The following is an 18,966-nucleotide window of genomic DNA, read 5'->3' as shown; positions in this document are numbered from 1 at the left end:
GATTCACTAGCATGAGAAATTAAGAAACTTTTCCTCTTTAAAGGCAAGTCGGCTGCGTAACCTCCCCGTAACAGCACCGGTTCCTAAGGCAGACTCCCCTCTTACAGATCCCTGCACAAGAGATTTCTTTGCTTAATGAAATTACTTTTGAAATTTTCCTACGCTCAGTGTTAGGTGCTTTGAAATTTCAGTCTTTTCACATCCTTGAACTCTCATCAACGTTTTTTTCCAGGCTGTGTCAATAAAATTGATTACTTGCAGTTCTGAATTCTGCCCTGCACATGGAAATAAAACAATTTGTTTTTAAGTATTTTCTGAAGAAAGCAGAACTTGGCAATCCTATCTACGAGATCAAAAAATAAAAAAAAGGGGGGGAAAAAGTGTGTGTGGGGGGGGGGAGGGGGGAGGGACAAACCAACCAACCAAGCCACAAAAAGCAAAACAGACAGAAACCTCTCCGGCAAACCAAAGAAAAGCGATGCCCTGATTTCATCATGGAAGAAACGCTAGCTAAGATCCTGCCGCACCCATCATCAACCTCACTGTTGTCCTCCTGACTGATGCATCTTCCCGCCGGATACGAACGAGCTTTTCGGATCATTAATGCGTTCATTAACGTGCTACCAACTCTGCCTCGCCGTACCGCGAGACCACCCTGCACCACGGCTCCAAAGTGTCCTGACAGCTCTGCTGTAACCCTGTACGTGAGGACCCCCGACATGCCTCATGCCTACCACCAATCTGTTGCTTTTACAAGTTTCATCTCGGCATTAAGGAGCTGATTGTGGAACCATGGCGATACAACATCTCCAGCCCAGCTGCACATCCTATAAACCGCTCGGGGAGGGGGTGGTCTCCCACGATCCCGAGCACGAGCGCATACCTTCAGCTCCCTCATCTGCCGCGCTACAAAACGCCGCTCTCGTTTCTTCCAGCGCGCAAGTGGACTACCAGCAAGGGTCCGACAGTGTTATTCCTAATTACCTTTTTTTCACTCTTGATCCTGTGGCGCTCATAATTAGTTACCTGGGGCTGCAATCCAATTTGAAGTGATGACAAGAAAGTGATCCATGAAAAAGTAATAAGTTAAATCCAATTTCAGCCTTCCTCTAATTAAATGCACATGGAACTAATGACTCAAACCCTACCATTTCAGTGATAATGGTAATTAGCGAGGTGGGAGTCGCTCGCTTTTTTCAACACTGGAGGTGTAAACCACAAGGTAAAATGGCAGGAGCACTCTTAATTACATGTGTCATTTTGTCAGCAATTTACACATTTCTGACCAGTCAAGAAGGTTTCATTTGTTTTCTTCTTCCACGGCGTCTGTACCAAACACGCCGCGCGCGGACGCACGGTCAGCCCCGCGGCCCATCCTTGAAGCAACCTCGTCACAAATCCCTTTTTATTCCATTTTATTTTTTAAGTTGCTCCGCAAATGTTTAACGCAGAAGCAGAAAACCCGCTAGGAAGTTGTTCTCGGGGAGGTCTAACGGAGCGCGGGACGGGAGAGGAGGGATGCGGGCTCCTACTTTTAGTTTTGTGACCCAGCTGCTCCAAACCAACTTCTTCTGTAGATGCCAAACTCCCAAATAAACTCGCTGGGAGACACGCACCTGGACACCTTTGAAGATCTGCAGCTCTTTGACGCTGGGTGAATCGCTTAATATCCCTCTGCCTTGGTTTACATGTCTATAAAATGAGAATAATCATACGGGCTGACAGCACCTCACACCGCCGGTTCCCACAATATATTGCTCTTTTCCTAGAAGCCATGGTTTTTGGAGTTAGGTAATTACAGGACAATCACGGGTTTCTTGCAAGAAAAACAAGCCCATTTGTCACCTTTCTGCTCAGTATAAAAAGCTGCAAAAAGTGAATACTAAAGGCCTTAACATATATAAAGAGGGCAACAAAACAAGGCCCCCAGCTTTTACTGAAAGAGCCCTTAGTCTCCTAATTTTCAGGCTGATCATGTACATCTGAGGACCTGACTCAGATTTGGTTGTATCTGTGGGGTTGATGATATTAGCACTTCCCAGGCATATTCCAAGAACCGCCTGACTAACACTCATAATTTGGCTTTGGGATGAAAAATAAAAGACTTCTAGCTTTGTTAGCAGGCACCAGCAAAGCTGAGCTTTGTTTTATTTTCAAAGTCAAAGATAAAAAAAATGAATGACTCAAAGTTTTCAGAGAGAAACTATTTGGACCCTGCAGAAGTGGAACCTTGACCCTACTGGCGTTGGTGGCAAAACTCCCGTTGGCTCGACTGTGGCCATATGCAGATACACTCACACGTAAAGAGTGAAACAGAGATGCTCGTACAAATAAAATAGATACACTTGCAAATGTAGTGCCCCCTTCTCAATTATCTGTTCAGACAAAATTCATCAGCATGTGAAAAGGGTCAATGCATATAAATCCTTAGGCTAGTTAACCTGTTACTTATATGCTCCAAGTGAAACAGAATATCCTTCACTTGGCTTCACCCTTATTACACTGTCAAGCTAACAATTTCTAATTCCCTCAAAAATAGCAATAATGCAATTTATCTTTAAAAAGTGTATCCCCAAAACGTCACGCTACAGCAGATTACCACGTTTCTGTGATTTTTGCTCTCGCCTGTTTCTATTTCTTGAGATACTGAAAAGAAGCATGAAGATAATACAGCATGCAAATTAAATTCTACAAATGCACAGCTAAAATCCTGCTTTAAAAAGTACTGGTATGCAAAGTTTAAGGTAGCTCTGTCCCTTCAGCCTCCCCTAGTCTCACCCTGAAAATACACACCAAACCCAAATTCTTTTTTTGGCAATGACTTAAAGGGAGTATTTATTTTCAATTCTGTCAACTAAAACTAAAAGTTTCCATCTTGGTAATTTCATTATTTTTTTTCTCTCCAAACACACACAGATTAACTATCGTACAGCAAATTTCGTTTTATTACATAAAAAAAGTCAAGTGATTGGTTTCGACTGCAAGATACTGACTTGGACGTCCTAAATCTGTTTTCAGTCCGGTATCCAACTTTCAGCTCAATGCAACACACAACATTGACGTCTTTAAAAAAAATTGTATTTTTAGTATTGCCAAAACACACATGCACTTTTACTTTCTTGGGAGAAAATGTGTCTCTTGATTTGTTTCCAACCTGTGTGCTCTTGCCAGCAACTAAAATGCTTGAAGAACTAAAATGAATAATCGTTAAGAGCATCAGCAATTAAAGCTGCAAATTTTAGTCAATACATCTATTAATACAAAGATTTATCTACCTTGGCCAGGAAAAAATGTGCACAATTTCAAAATCCTAAGCATACCTGGCCTGTTAAATTATTTCCTTCACAGATTCAAGGAAATCTAACACCTATGGCAAACATATTACCAAACATGCTTTAGCCTTTTCCTCACTTCAAGTAGTTTCTGTGGTTCTGATATTTTTTATATTCTTTTTCCAATTGCCGGTTACTAAATCCATTCCTTAACTTTCAATTTTCTTTTGTTTGTATCATCAGGCTGTGAAACTGGAGGTCACTGCCAAATATAAAGCACGGCAGTGTGAGATAGGCTCAAAATGTGAGTCATCATATGTTTGGAGACTTTTTTTCTTCAGCTATCAGCAGAGCACATCTCTACTTCTGTGTCCAAGTCCTTATACCCTGAATTTCTCAGAATTGGTTAAAAGCAGGTCTCCAGGTAGAGTTATCAAGGTCAAGAGATCCCAAAGACGATGCTGGAGCCCACGGTCACGTAAACGCAATTCAGGCAACGGCGCCCCAGCGAGGCCATAGGATGCTGGGCTATATTTAAGCACCGTGACTATTTTAGCAGCAAATAAAGAAGGAATATGAAAAATTATCCACAAGCAAAGTGATAACAGACCAGCTGCACAGCATACACTGGATTAATTTTCCACATCTGTTTGTGCCGGTCTGGTTTATGTGATAAAGCTGGGCAGCATCACACTGCCGAGCCTGGGTGGACCGAGCCCTCCCCTCGTGATACGCTCCCGCCGTGCCAGCGCTGAGCGCCGCGTCGGAGGCCTAGCACCCTGCATGGCTGGCAAACCTCCCCCTCCCCGGACTTCATACGGGCGCCGCTCCCCACCGTGCGGGCTCGGGCGGCCGTCGCCAGCGCCCTGGCCACGCACCGCGGCGGCAGAGGCGGGTTATCTCTAGGGATCTCTAGGATTCCTGCTATACCCAAAGCTCCTTCAAAACAACAACAAAAAGGGACCTGCTACCCGCCACAGCAATCCAGCGAGACCCACGTCTATCCCTTCACTAAGCGCAACAACAACTTAGCTCGCTAGTTAAGCAAACTTCTGAAAAACGGGCGCGTTTCCACCACGGTCAGGATTTATTCTACATATCGTCAGCATAGGTATCCCCGAACCGATGCAACGTGATCAGACGCCGGGGCGCGGACGTCCGTCTGGACGCGTGCATTTTACTCAAGAATCCCCACCAGCGCGCCGCTATTTTCTTTTAATAATGCATTCTCATTTTACGGATGCACTCGGGGTCTGCTGTATTCAAGAGGACTTCCAGTATGTTTAAGACTGCAAAAGCTCCAGGAGTGAGGAGGGAAAAAAAAAAAAAAAGAATGGGCAGTCATTTGAATCGGTGAGTGACAGGCTGGGCCAGCTCTCTGTATACATTAATAAATTAGAATTTTAATTGCGTCTCTGACTGCAGGAGCTGCTCCGGTACTTTAATATGTACCAACAATTGGCTATGTTATGGAATCCGCGATGTGGCCCTCACTGTTGACCTCTGCAACACAATTCCCAGTCTGACTACGGAAACTGTTTGGTTTGATCCTTTCAACTTATTTGAATCCTGACAAATAAGCTCACAGCTGAAAGGTCAACACAGTCATATTTCATCCTCTGGAGCTATTCTTAAGACATCTGCACAACAAAGCACTTCTTTTAGTACCTGACACTGGACCTAGCCAGCACAATCTCTCATTAAAAATGTCCCCGGTGGAAGAGTCTATTAAAAGGCATATGGATCAGCTATGGATTTACCAAATAAAATATTTTTGAAAGCATTAACGTAACTGTTTGGATTATGGCACTCGACGCTGCCAATAAAACGTGTATTTGCCCAATGACAAAATGCTTCAAACTTTCCAAAAGAATAATAGCTTAGCTGCAAAGTGCGAGGTGTTGTCCAGCAGACTGAGCACAGGGGCGGGAGCCAGGAACTCATGAATCTTAATCCTACCTCTAAAACCAATTCCCTCTGTGATCCTAAGCAAGTCACTTAACCTGCTTCCCTCAGTTTCCCTGTCCAGAACTGGGATAATGCTACTTACTTATCAGACTTTCCTTCTGGGGATGTTTTGGAGATTAGTATTTGCAAAATGCTTTGAAGATGAAATCACTACACAAACGCTAGAAGTTGGCCTTCCAGGGCCAAGGGCTGCAGTTAATAGATATTCCTCACTTAGGCAAAACTCCCCTTGAAGTCACTGTGAGCTGTATTTGAGCAAGAACCACAGGTTTGGGCCCTCTAGCTTTACTGTCAAGGCGCTTAGTGACTGCAGCTTTACCTTCCATATTCTACTACATATTTAAAGAGTCTAGAATCTGTATTTTTGGAGGAAAATAATCTGAAGCACATATACAAGGCAAAAGAAGCAGCAACGCTGTCAAAGAACTCATGGTGATAGTACAGCAAACTAAAAAAAAATTAGAAAGAGCAAAACAGACATGAGTTTGACAATGTGCTATGACAACAACCAAAAAAAAACCCCGGAAAGAATTTGGGGCTACAGAGGCTGAAGCATCAGATATAGAACAGCGAGATAAGATAAATGTCCCAGCTACAGTGTTTTGTGTGACTGCAAACTGAACTGCTGTATTCAGTAACTTATTATCAAAAATACGGTGACAAACTGCAATTGCAAAGACAGTAGTAATAAAAGCAATAACCAGTTGCAAACCAGTGAAGTGGTCAAGAGTCTAGAAGTGCTGGTTTACGAAATATATAAAGAGCTAGATACATATAATTTGCCAAAACTGGCAAGTACATGTTAGTATCTCAGATGTTTGAAGAGTGTGAACACGAGGCACGGCGAGGGGACTGACTCAGTATTTATACAAGGAGCATTACTTGGAGCAAGGGGATGGAATTAAAGTGGAAAGTTCCTGAGCGCGTGCTTTGTTATGGAAGATCGTCCGGAGGAAAATAACAACGGTCCCACCATCACTTGGGATTTCTAACACTGGAATGGCAAAAAAGGGAAAATGTGATACATGATCTAATAGGTCTTTCTTGTTTCTAACTCCTCTGATTTATCCTGAAAGACTAGCAGAACGTACTCCAAAGCTGCATATGTGTATACACATCCTCTGCTAGGAAATTCTGTATTGGCTTTAGCTTTCTGAATTCATAACGGTACAAAGCCCGATAATATTCAGAATTTATTTCTGAAGATGTCCATAAAACAGCAGACAATAAAAGGGAAAAAAACACACCGACGATACAAGATCCTAATATTTCCCCAATATTCTTGACGCAGCAAATCAGCGGTTTGAGTGAACACGGAATAGAAACTGAACAGCAATCAAATAGAAACGTTAATGCAAATCTCCTACGAACGCTGACACTGTAACAAAAGCTATTCCATTTTGTAATAATGCAACCTTAATGGATGCTAATAAAAGTACACGCTCAGTTTGTGGGTGGGATTCTCAAGAGCACCCGGCGTTGCTCTTAACTCTGCTCCTGCTTACGCCAAGCAGAGGCATTCTGTGGGCGTTAGCTGGAGGACACTGGTTCGAAAGCAAGTGTCTTTGCAGGTCTCCTCGCAGCCTTCACAAATGAGACGCATCTATTCAGTTTTTACTAGCAATAGGCTGCCACAGGTGCACACTGACTTGTCTTACCTGAAGGGCTGGCTGTTTGTCATTCCTCTTCGGAGACTTTAATCCACTAACTTGCTGCTGCTGCTGCTGCTGCTGCTGTTGCTGCTGCTGCTGCTGAAGTAGAAGTTGCCGTGCCACCTGAAGAGCCTGCAAAAAAGAGATTTGGAAATTGAGTTTATAGCAGGCAGAATTTGGGGAGCTACGTGCATAGCACACAGCCAAGATGCTCCATTGGTTATCAGCCACTGATCTACTCCCAAAGCACATCCACCGATGAAATGCCAAAGCAGGGGCTTCCACCAAAAAAAACCCTTAGCACTTGCACGCAGTGGTGCAATATCCCACCACTGGACTTTCCATTGGGATTACAGAGAAAAACAGCAGCACCTCAAGTCCAACTTGTGTGTGGTAACCTTGAACAAATGCAGAAATCTCAGTGCTGACCACTACAAGCTTGTTTTTACCCACCACCTGGAACGGCTCATAGACCCTAGTGGGTTTGCTAGTGGGGAGGTCCATGTGCTAGCAGCTTTTATGCTCTTCTTCTCCAGCTTGTCAGGTTCGGTTTACAGATTGGGGCAGTCACATACCACTACCTGTGACAGTAGTCAGCACGCTTTCCTGAGAGCGAGGGAGAGTCAGAGAAGTTTCTAGAAAGCTATCAGAGGCACAATGGGAGACAGCGGCAGGCAGAGTCGTGCTGATTCCCAGGAGGAACCGTACTTCAGCACGGAGAAAGCTCTCACGAGCCATAGAGAAAGCAATGAAAAGCAGTGACAGCATCTTACACCCCTAAAATAATCTAGCAGCTTAAGACGTATCAACTGCAGCATCCATGAACCCAAATCGATGAGCGGCCAAGAGGGGAACAGCGGAGGGACACTCCAGCACTGAGAGATGGAGGGGAAGGGACATGCTACCCAAAACCATCAACAGATCATCAGCTGGCAATGGAAGACTGCGAAAGTCGCTTGCCACGCTAGGGAAAAGGGGCTGCAGATATCGGATCCAGGCAGTGACGCGAGGCCGTAGCTCCTTCACCAGGTGGGGAAAAGAAAGGGCGAGGAGATGAAAAAAGCGGGGAAGCAAAGAAAGGCGTGAGGTACCTCCCCTGACCTGTGAAGCCCGGATCCCTCCCCAGCACATCACACCTAACCGGGGGGACCAAAGGCAAGAGACTGTCGACCAGCTCTGAGGTGGTTTGTGGGGCACACCTGCGAGCTCAGCTGATAGACCCAAGCCTGGTGCCTCCTGCAGGATCCACCATCGCTGGACGCCGGGCTGCTCTGTCTCCTTGGAGACGTTCAGTACATGTGTAGGTGGAAAAGTGGGAAGGCTGAAGACTTCATTAATGTAAAACAAGAAAAATAGTCCCTTTGCAAGATGCCTACACGGAAGGAGGGAGAAAGCTTTCCCCACTCCTACTGTGTATGCTCTCTGAGTGATTTAATTAATACCTGTTCAATTAAGGAGTCAGATACACTTAGGGTTTCACTTGCTTCTCCAAGTTGCAAAGTGTTTTATCTCACCGCAGAACAGCCAGGGAAGGGTTGATTCAAAAGGTAACGCAAACTCAGATCCACCATCCTGCAGCAAAACCTTGCCGTTTCACGGCCTAGACCCACCCTTCTGCTTTGGAAAGGACCTTTGGCAGCCTGGAGGGGGCGAAAGCCACCCCCACAGGGCCAGCAGAGCCAGGCCACTCTGGTTATTTCGCAGAAAGGCGTCCCAAGGCGGCACGCGGTGGGTGCGCTGGGGGCAGGAACGGAGCACAGCCCTTACCATCCTGGGCCTCACTTTCACCCTGGCAACAAGTCCTAGTCTCAAATTTAACTGCAAGTCTCCACTGATCAGAAGGAGTCTACGTGCGAACGTGATTTCCAGCAGAGATTGGTGTGGCGAAGGTAGAAATCAGATTTTACATTGAAAGTCGGGTAGACAAAGCTTAGCGCACCCCTAACACCTCTAAAAATGACACATTGACATGCCTGCGTACCCCAGACCTGTGATCCTTAAAGGGGTGCCTGGGATGTGAGGAGCTGTCAGTCATGCGCACAAATCACAGCTCTGAAGAAACTGCGCGTGTGTGTTCCCACATGCACAAGCGCTGCTGCAGTCAGTTCAGCATAAAGAACCAGAAGATCCAAAGCCCACCAATTAATAAAATGCAACAAAGGAGACCTATATGCAGAAAGTGCTATTGACGATAAAAACTCAATGTTATTTTCATTGAATTAGCTTGTTTAGCTGTTAAAGCATCTTCAAGGGTGGGTAGAGGCAGCACAAAAAAATCCTACACAACTTGAGGGGATGGGCAACAAATAGTCACCTACTTAACAGGGGTGTTGTATGGCTTATTTAATTAATGAATACTTGTAAAGCACTCTGAGTTGCTCAAACAAGAAGTGCTATACAGTACAAGTGCAACATATTATTATATATTATTAAGACTGGCTCTGCAGAGGAATAATTCCAGGTAAATGTGCAATCAAATGATCATTTTAGTTCCCAGTAATTAGATTCAATAGGCCAAAAAAACCCACAGAAGCCTTACTTTAATCATACACTAAACAATCAGAACATCCCTAACCTTTCAAGCTACAGCCTTTTTGAATAAAACATCATCAACTTATAGATATTATTCCAAAAAGAACCAGTCACCATATGTGTTGTCTCTTTGAAATACAGTTGCTATAGCAGACCCTGCATGCATTTCATGTGATATGATCATATTCTATCCTTTCTGGCAGCTGAGAGGTTGCACAACTAAAATTGGCTGCCAGAAATTTTTGAAGATTCCCAGAACAACTAGCCATGCAAGAAATGCCTGGTTTCTGCTTGAGCTGGTCGCGAAGCTCTGTGCAGCTAGACGGGGTGAGCGTTATGACCAGGAGGGCTCTGCCACCAGCAGGCCCACCTGGGCCAACCTTGCAACGAGCTGGGCTGCCAAGGAGCGCAGCACGGGGCAACTCCCCTGCTCCATGCTCACGCACCTATGCGCACGCATGCCCATCCACCTGTCCTCCTATGGGCTGGATGCTTCCTCTCCTCTTGAGACAGTGTCTACAATGGCCTACTTGGGGTCCAGCTGGCTGGAGAAGCACCTGACCTTGCACTGAGACCGGGTGGCACCAGGGAGCGCGCGTCACAGGGAGAAGTGGGTATGGAAGGTGAGCAGAGAAAGCCAGGGGGAGAAAGGAGAGGACTAAAGAGAGTAATAAATGAGTTGGCTAGAAAGAGCATCACGGATGCAATGAGCCAAAACAAATAGGAACAAGATGAGGAGAACCGCAGACAGGACAGGTGGGGGTGAGGCGGTGGCAAGCCGGCAGCTCAGCGGAGTGCAGCTTGCACCGGCATTTCTCACATCTCTCCTCTCAAGATTATACTCTTCTGCTTATAAATAACTGAAGCAATAAAAGCATCAGATGAGCTTGGGTTTAAGATGCAGAAGGTTGTTTACAGCACAGATCTGGTTCTTCCTGAACATCTGCATCAAGTAGCTGCTGTGTCCTTGGTAGCATGATGAATTCAGAGATCCCAAGTCACTTAGCCTTTTTAAATTTCCTTACTCGGCCTTTCTGCCTGCCCCACCTCGGATCAAGCACGCTTACCACGGTCGCTGTAAAGTCTCATCCAGAGTGTAACGCATACGGGACGGGATGTGTACAGAAAAGACGGCTAGCTCAATACGGAAAGCACCAGCGCTCTTCCTCTCCTATTCCAAGCCCATTTGGAGTGCCCTCGTCACATTCATTTGCAGATGTCAACTCAGGCCCAGCGGACAGCTACCCTCATTACACCAGCACTTCCCATTTAATACAACCCGACAACCACCGCTCAAGAGAGCCCTGTCGCTGAGCTGGCACGGTACCTCCACCACTTTTTTTCTGGTTAGACCTCGTAATGGCTCCTGTGGAAAGCCAAGCTTTAAAGCCTGGCTTGGGAACCCTGCTGAGGTTACCGGCGCTGCGCCGTCCTTCAAGTGAGGATATACAGAGAAATTCATTTGACAGTGAAGTCAGTCCCACAACCTTCATCAGCACAGCGATTCACAAGCAGGCCTGTACATTAATAAAGCTTCCTGTGGGAGTAGATGTTGCCTTTGATTTGCATGTGAATTCAATGCTAGTGAAAAGTGCCAGACTGTCAGACATGGAGACCAAAGTCTCTTATCTTTCCAAAAGCTTCTGTAGCAGTTTCCCCACATTTCCTTAATCATCTGCCTTGTCCTCAACTTACTGAACAGGCAGTAGAGAGTAAAGCTGGACTCTGTTCAACTCCTGCTTCTGCCAAGTCCTGAAACAAGGGTGCCAGGACTGTTTACTGCTAGCCAGCAGCTCCAGTAACGTGGCCTTCTCCTCGCGAGAGGGTGCACGAACGTCTCCAGGCGCTCTCTTTTCACACATTCCTCCAGACTGCCATAGTTACAGCCTAAATCTACACCATGTGCTTGCACTTCTGCAAGTGAACAATCGCTGGGGGTAAACCGGCGCTTGCTGGTGCCTCCTGGCAACTCACGGGATTAGCAGGTAGAGACGCCAAGAAGCTGTGAAACCACAGAGGTGCTTCGGAGCTCGGGGTCCCACGATTACCATCGTTAGTGTTACGTGTTAGGTACCTGCTCGGCTCTGAGCACCTGCAAGCTCAGAGCTCAGTCGCGGACCAGAGCACGGCCATGCTAGGCATTTGCAACAAATATACTCAAGATGACAACCCCTGCCGCCAACAGCTAATCACACAGCATCTTCCTCCCCGTACAGAAATACAAATACCAAGCCTTCCTACTTACTGAAGGAAAGGCGAGAAGAGAAGCACCCGTCAGCAGGTGCCTCTTCCGAGCGCCATGATTTTTGTAAAACTACAAGATGCCAAGAGATTTTGGTCACTATCAACACAGACAGATTCGGGATGACTTCAGTAAAAGGCTCACTACCAACTGAGTCATCTCAGTTTGCCTCTGTGCTAGACCTAAATGCAACATACAATAAATATACCCCGGGCTATTTTCTTATCCATTAGAAAATCACTAACAGATAAAGTGATTTTCTTGCATGAAACAGAGACCTGTAAAAAGGCAACGGAAATGCTGCATTTTAGAGACCTTGTACAAACACACAACAGTATTTGGGAGCCAACACTAGGTGCCACCTCACCCAGTAAGAATTTTAACACTGAGTTCTCTGCGAGGTTGATTCAGCATCCTTCGCTCAAAGATGCTACAGACCCTCAGACTTCAGTCATAAAAATAACTAAGTGGGAAGTCCCACTGAAAATCTCTCTCCCTATGGTTTGCGAGATGGCAAACATTAAATGTTTCCCAACTAGTTAAGCACTTGGGAAAAGAAAAAAAAAGTACACATCTGAGATGACCAAGACAACTTTATTGCAAGATAGACAAAATGTGACTTGTTTGCCCAGAACGTCCGGCACTGCTATCGTTTAAGGTACTGTTGTAATTTAACATTTTCAGGCGAGCAGCTCAAGCTTTCAGTTTCACCACTGCTCTTTAGGCACAGATTTTGCTCAAAGGATAAAAATGCATGCACTCCCTCTGATTTCAAAAGACTACAAACTTCTGATTTGGGAAAGGGGCTGGGGAAAGGAAATATACTGGAAAAAGAAGGTAGAAAATTTTTAAAATAGAAATGCTTGCTTACAGTATTAGTACATAAGAAAAACAGTAACAAGATCCAAACCTATGGAGCCTCTTGCTAACTTGTTCCACCGCTGGAGCCAGTATAATCAGGCAGTGACTCTCAAATTGTTTTTCCATCAGCCTATTTCTTATTGAAGAAAAAGACCTCAAGCGCCTCCCTTTCCATCTGCTAGAACCAATATTAATATCAATCAGCTATTAACGAAATATGAAGACGTTCAGCTATAACGGCCTGACTCTAAAGCACTGCTGCAAGGAGAAGCTTGTTTCTCTGCCTGAAGCTTAACTAGACGTGGAAAGGCTGATCCGGACAAGCCGGGGAACCGCAGGCCAGTACAAAGGGGTTCATACGCTGGAGGGTGTGGGGACGTAAGCAAAAGACACGAGTACTCCCAAGAAACCCGCGTCCCACTTGAATTATCGTCCGCACCCCCCTGCCCTGCAAATTCCCAGAACAGTGGGGCAGCCATTAGCTGCCTCCGAAACGAAGAGCCACGCAAACAGCAGTTGCCAAAAGAGTATGAAACACAATCCCTTGGGCTTCTTCAGCTTCCTAAGCATTTTGGGCCTTCCCAGGTGGACAAATGTGCCCATCAAGAAAGCAACTTGAGAATGGAGCAAGGAAGCGATCCCAGAAATGGCGACACGGCCATCTGAAGTGTCCAAGCAGGAAATTTAGGAAATTACTTGTCGGCCAACATCATCATCTGTCCAGTATTTCAGTTACGAACATTTAAAAAAACAAACACACACACACACACACACACTCTCAAAACAAGCAGAGAGAGAGATGAGACAGAAGATATATTAAGGGCAAAAACCATCCTTGGAAAAAATATAACGCTACTCCAGTCCCGGACTCCAGAAGCGAGACATCCTTTACTGACCTTGGAAGGACAACAAACAGCCAGATCCTTACACAGTTAAGATCAGCTAAACTTTTCCCGCAGCGTTTTAGACAACGCACGGTTTCCAGTATCAGGCATGCAGTTCTCTTACCATTTATTTTTCCGCGAGTTTCACACAGGCTTTGGACACTAAGGGACCACCAGAAGGGCAGCTAAACAGGCCAGACTTCCCAGTGGAGGCATGGCCCACCTTTCCAAAGGTTTTCCTGCTTCCATTTAGCCTTGCAAGACAAGTACCTTTGTTTCTCCAGAGTGGAACGGAAGGGGGTTTTAGATTCAGCCAGCAATTTCTCTTCTTTCTCAGCTCCCATCTGTCCTCACACTGTGCTCCATTCCACAGCTGCTCCAAACAGAGCGGCAAAATGCAGTTCGCAAGCTCTGAAGCCTGGATGCACCAGAGCTTCGGAGTTTGTTAATCTCTCTCCCACTCCTGCCTCCTCTCCTGCTACACCCTCTTCTCCTGGAGCAGCAGATGTAGCGGAGCGGTGGTAGGAGGCAGACACGCAGGGGGAACGTACACATTGGAGGGTAGCCCTGCTGCAGCTCTCCTCCGACAGGCTGAGGAGCCGAACGACGTGTGGAAAACGGCGAAGAGCAGAGCAGTATGCAAAAAAGGGGGAAAAAAAATAGTGCAAAGCGACAGCAGTGGGTAGTGCTGTTCCTCTGGGAGGAACAGAACAGGGGGAGGTGAGAAGAACCAACTAGGGAGAATAGGAAAGGAACCAAAACGAAGAGGAGGAATGAAATGTAGAAGATGCAAAAAGGAGAAGCAGATGTTCTTGCAGCACTTATCCCCTCTGACATTCGTACCCAGCTCTTTCTTCTTCTTCCAGAACTGGGGAACAAGCTGCTACTTGCTCCCTCCCGGTTACCACCACCCCGACCCTCTGAGCCTCCCAGCAACATGAGCCAACACCAAGAGCCCCAGCATGGCATCTCGAGGGGGAGAAGCCTGGGTGTAAGCACAGGCAGGACACAGGTCTCAGCTACGGGACACAGCTAGGATCCAAAGCCACCTAGTAAAGGTAGTCCTGCCGTTTTGTTTCTCACCAGCCCTGGATTCAGATCACCGCTCCATTCCCACGCCAACGCAGCATGGCCACGTGCCACCCTGCCCTTACCGAGACGGTGCCCCTGAACTGCTCCAGAGTCACAAGCGGGCTCTCTTACTCTCCTCTTTCCACTTCCATCCCTCTTCTTTTCTGCCCCGGATTTCACTCTCCTTCTCTCTTCCATTAAATAAACCTCCTCCGCCTACCTCATCCCAGAGCAAGGGAGGCTGCTGGGTGGCCTCTGCCCAGTGCGGCGCTCTTCACCGCCACTTTGGCGAGGCTGGCCTCGACCGAGGGGACACCAGCCAGCTCCGTAACGCGGCGCTGAGTCAAGGAGCAGCGCTTCAATAACACTCCTCTACTTGCATGAAGCGATCAGCTGGCCCGAAGGCTTCGCCGAGACGTAGTAGGCTGATCTAGCCAAGTGACTAATGGGTGATTCCCATGCTGGAAAAAAGAAAGGGACCTGGACGAACGCATGTACAAACCCAGACTCACATCCTGTCCCTAATGATGAGGGACAGACTTTGAGCAAGGCAGCTGGCAATCTGCCTCACTCTGAAGCATCTCCTAGAATAGTTCAGTCGTAAGGGAAGATGAGTCTCTGTTTTTCTTCCAGCGAGCTTCGTTTCTTTCCCCTGGAGCAGATCCTGGCTATCCATTGAGGAGATCCCCTCCAGAAAAAGGCACAGGAAACAAAAAATCCTTTCTTCCAAAGCTACGTTGGCCCTGGAGCTGCCACAGCTCATGACCAGGGGAGCCGAAGGCTTTTCGGCAGGAGGGAGGAGCAGCAGACGGCCCGCGGGACACAAGGGACCCGGGCGCCTTCCCCCGGACAGCGCTGACCGGCCTCTAAAACATCTGAGTTTAATTTGGTAATTTATGCATGAATTCCACCAGCTCGGGGCAGGGGGGGGAAAGGTGGTCGAGGCATTTTCTGCAAATACCAAGAGACCCAAACGGGAAGGAAGGGAGCAGACAGCAAGAGACAGTAGGAAAAGAGGTCAAACTCCACAAATGCCAAAAAACCTGCGAACCCAGAACCAGCCCCAACAGTGACAAAGGCTAGAAAAATCCCATTCTCGAGGCGCAAACGAAATCCTCAGGCGGTTACACAGTAAAAACACCTTCTGTCTCTTCTTTTTAAAGAGTCACAGTCAAGACTCATCAAAGCCATTTAAAAAGCATCTGGCAAAAAGTTCCCAAACATTAAAAATGGCTCTCTTTATTTTGGCATGTCAAGATTCACAGCATGTAGCGGTCTGTACCAGCAAGAAAGGAGGGATGGGCCAACACATCCTGGTAAAATGAGAAAGGATACAAATCTTGGCTCCCAACGCAAACTGAACCAGAACTGAACTATGTCTGAGTGATGAAAAAAATCTTATGGGATTTCCAGCTCGTTTCTGTAGGCTCAAGATCAGATTCTGAACTACTGTGTTTATCCAAAAGTGAACCAGACCTTTGAATATTTGGAGGACTATTCACTGCTGAGCAGCGTTTTTCTTGGATGTCAAAAGCACGGGAAGTTCTCATATTTTTTAATATGAGAAGAGAAGCGGGGTAAGGTGGGGGGGAGGAAGAGTGCCTTTTTGTTGCTACAGCGTAAATAGCATATCCCATACAGCTGCTCGCATGCTTCCCTGTGCGGTCAACAAAACGGGGAAAATATTTTGAATCTGTATTCCAAGACACTATAAACTTGCATTCGGAGGCCCATGAAATAAAGCCTGACACCGTGCGCTTAGCACTGCGACCCACCCTACGCTCACTGTTGGGTGAACGAAGCAAGCCAAATGTTGGGATTGCCTAATAAATAGGAAACTAATGCCGTAAATCACAACTCCGCACTACGAGCCTACGGCACGTCCTAATTTAGGATAGTTTCTAAAAACCTTATTTTAAAAGATTCTGGGTAAAGCAAAAATAGGAGAGGTTCAGAAAGAGGTGACAAAAATGATTAGAGGCCTCAGAAGATATGAGGAAAGATTGATAAGGCTGGGAGTGTTTAGTTTAGCGAGAGATGAGTAAGAGGGGAGATGATAAAAGTACACAAATTGTGACTCGGACTGAGAAGGTACATCTGGTGTTATTTACCATTTCTCATAATGCAAGAGAAAGGGGACATTCAGTGAAGTCAGGAAGCAACCAAAAAAAAAAAGTAAAGCAGATAAAGGGCTTTTTTTTTTTTTTTTTAAATACACAACTCATAATTACCCTTTGCAACTTACTGTCACAAGCTATCACCCATGCCAAGAGCACGGGAAGGATGCAAAGAAAGGATTAGACACTTGTACAGATAGTAATGAGAACATTTACAGCCACCTTCGGAAAGATAAAAATATAAATCAGGGGACAAATGTTTACGCTTCGGGGCATGAGTCAAGGTTTAATCACTGGAGGTTGGGAAGACAGCTTTCCCCGTGGACAGGTTCTGCAGCTGTCCGTCACCAGCTCCCACCCAGGGACCACAGCCACCCCCCGCCGCCGTCCCACCAGCGCAGCCAGCCTCCACCGCCGTCCCGCGCCGCGGCGGCATCCCTCTCCCGACCCGCGGGCTGCCTCCCAGCCCGCCCGATATCTCGCCTGCCCTTACGGTTCTTCCTGCCTCGAAACTAAACCGGCGGCGCTGGTCTCTGCCACCCGCCGGGCTGCCCGCCGCAGACTTTCCCACGCCGCCGTGCCCAGCGAGCGCGGCCGGCTGGCGGGCGGCTCGCCAAGCGCCCGCCTCGTCCGCTCCGGCCCAACCGGCCTCGCCGACGCTTGAACCCGACTCCGGCACGTCAGGCAAATTGCCCCGTTTTTTGCTTTGAGGCCGCTGGGCGACGGGAGCCCACGTTGCAACCCCTCTCCCGACGGCGCGGGCAAGGCACGGCGGCAAGTCGCCGCCGCGCGTTACCCGCCGGGCCGCGGGAAACGCGCTGGAGCTGACAGGCGGTTCGGGGAGACAAAGAGACATCTTGAAAGCCAGTCCGTCTATTAAATTCATACCTACCTGCACAACGCGGAGCAAACTACCGCTCAGCTTCCTTTCATGTGCACGACAGCCTCAACTTGCTTCTTTTAATCCAGCCAAAGCATGCAACGCGCTTCCCAGAGACGAGGCAAACCTGTATTTTACCTCCTGACAGTGATTTAGTTTATAGGTTTTTTGCAGAGAAGATAATGAGCGCTGTCCTAAGCTAGCATTACAAGGGAAATACTACACGCTACATGCTACACACCTGGCATTTAAGAAAGAAACGCATAAAGAGACACTATCTGAAATGGCCTAAATACAGCTGCAACTCCACACGCTGCACAGACACGAACACTAGTGGGGGGGGGGAAAAAAAAGCTCTAACGGCCCTGCCAGTGTTTTGCTCAGAAGTCAGCGCTCTTCTGCAAATTCAAAGTGCCTCTCGTTTAGTCATCGCACCTAAAGTACGACTCAGGAAAGGGCTGCGGATATGCCGGGGCAGTAACAACTAGTGATAAATCTAGCAAAGCCAAACGGCTGAACCAGTAATCCATGGAAACATGCCACACAAGAGGGCTTTTTTTTTTTTTTTTTAAAGTGCATTTAATTCCCAGCTGCAAACCTAACAGGCTTCCAGAAGGTGGAGACCACCGAACATAAAGGGTTAACGGCCTTGCTAAAGCAAATGACACACATAATTTCCTTTTATCATAAAACAATACGTTTATTATTTTCTGTATATCTGTTAAAGGGCATGGCCTTCTGAGTGGAAAACAAAACACAGCCTGGTCACATGTTTATTTGCTTCAGCTACTCCCTTTCCCTTCTGATAAATAATCAAACATGCCATCCAGAAAAAACAAAACCAGCGAGCTGGGAAATTTGATGGTCATCAAATAGACTGAGATACCAAGAAAAGCAGCCCACTGTTCCCACAGTGAGTTTTCTGCCCCACACCTACACTAACATCTGAGTAAATAACTTCAGTCACTCTTTCCATTTTCCCCATGCAATTACTCCTACTGTTAAACAAATTGTCCTTAAGGCAGTTGCAAACACCATTTTTTTTTCCCTGCAAAGCAGAACAACTTCTGAACATTAAAAAGCCAGACTAGCAATATATTTTAAAAATATGTTTGTTGTACTTGTGGTTTGGCTGAACACACGGCTTGATTTCGCTCTCTCTCGCTCGCTCTCTCTTCTAGGAAGATGGGGTTTTACAGTTGCAAATTCTGAAGCGTTATTAGGAGCTCGCAGAGGCAGGAAAAGCCTCAGCGCGGACGGTTTTTCTCCATAGGGCAGGCAACGTATTTTCCATTTTGTCTTGTTTCATCCCATACGACTGCCGCCAGCGACTGCATAAAAAGTTACCTGCTCTTTGGTGCGCTTTAGAGGACGGGGGAGGAGAAAAAAACCAAGGAACAGCAAAGAGTTTATTAGGTCGCTGGAAAGGGGACGGCGGGGAGGGGGGGAAGCATACATGTTGCGACACACGTTACCCGGAGGAGCAA

At 46.8% G+C, this 18,966-nt stretch overlaps 1 protein-coding gene across 43 annotated transcripts in view; it reads right to left on the bottom strand.

Annotated features, from left to right (window-relative positions):
- Nucleotides 1-18,966, bottom strand: part of FOXP1 (forkhead box P1) — a 388,378-nt gene that overhangs the window by 103,549 nt on the left and 265,863 nt on the right. For 42 of the 43 annotated variants that reach the window (XM_068907706.1, XM_068907674.1, XM_068907708.1 and 39 more), the window contains one exon: nt 6,899-7,024. Coding sequence is in view for 35 of the 43 variants with exons in the window: in XM_068907674.1 (XP_068763775.1) it covers nt 6,899-7,024 (126 nt within the window). In the remaining 8 variants the exon portion in view is untranslated. Of the gene's footprint in view, nt 1-6,898; nt 7,025-13,535; nt 13,555-18,966 lie in introns of those variants that run through there. The other variant, XM_068907705.1, reaches the window with a different exon arrangement.

Source organism: Struthio camelus, chromosome 14 (genome assembly GCF_040807025.1).
Source record: "Struthio camelus isolate bStrCam1 chromosome 14, bStrCam1.hap1, whole genome shotgun sequence".
Lineage (NCBI taxonomy): Eukaryota > Metazoa > Chordata > Aves > Struthioniformes > Struthionidae > Struthio > Struthio camelus.
This window is presented reverse-complemented; position numbering and strand designations above follow the sequence as displayed.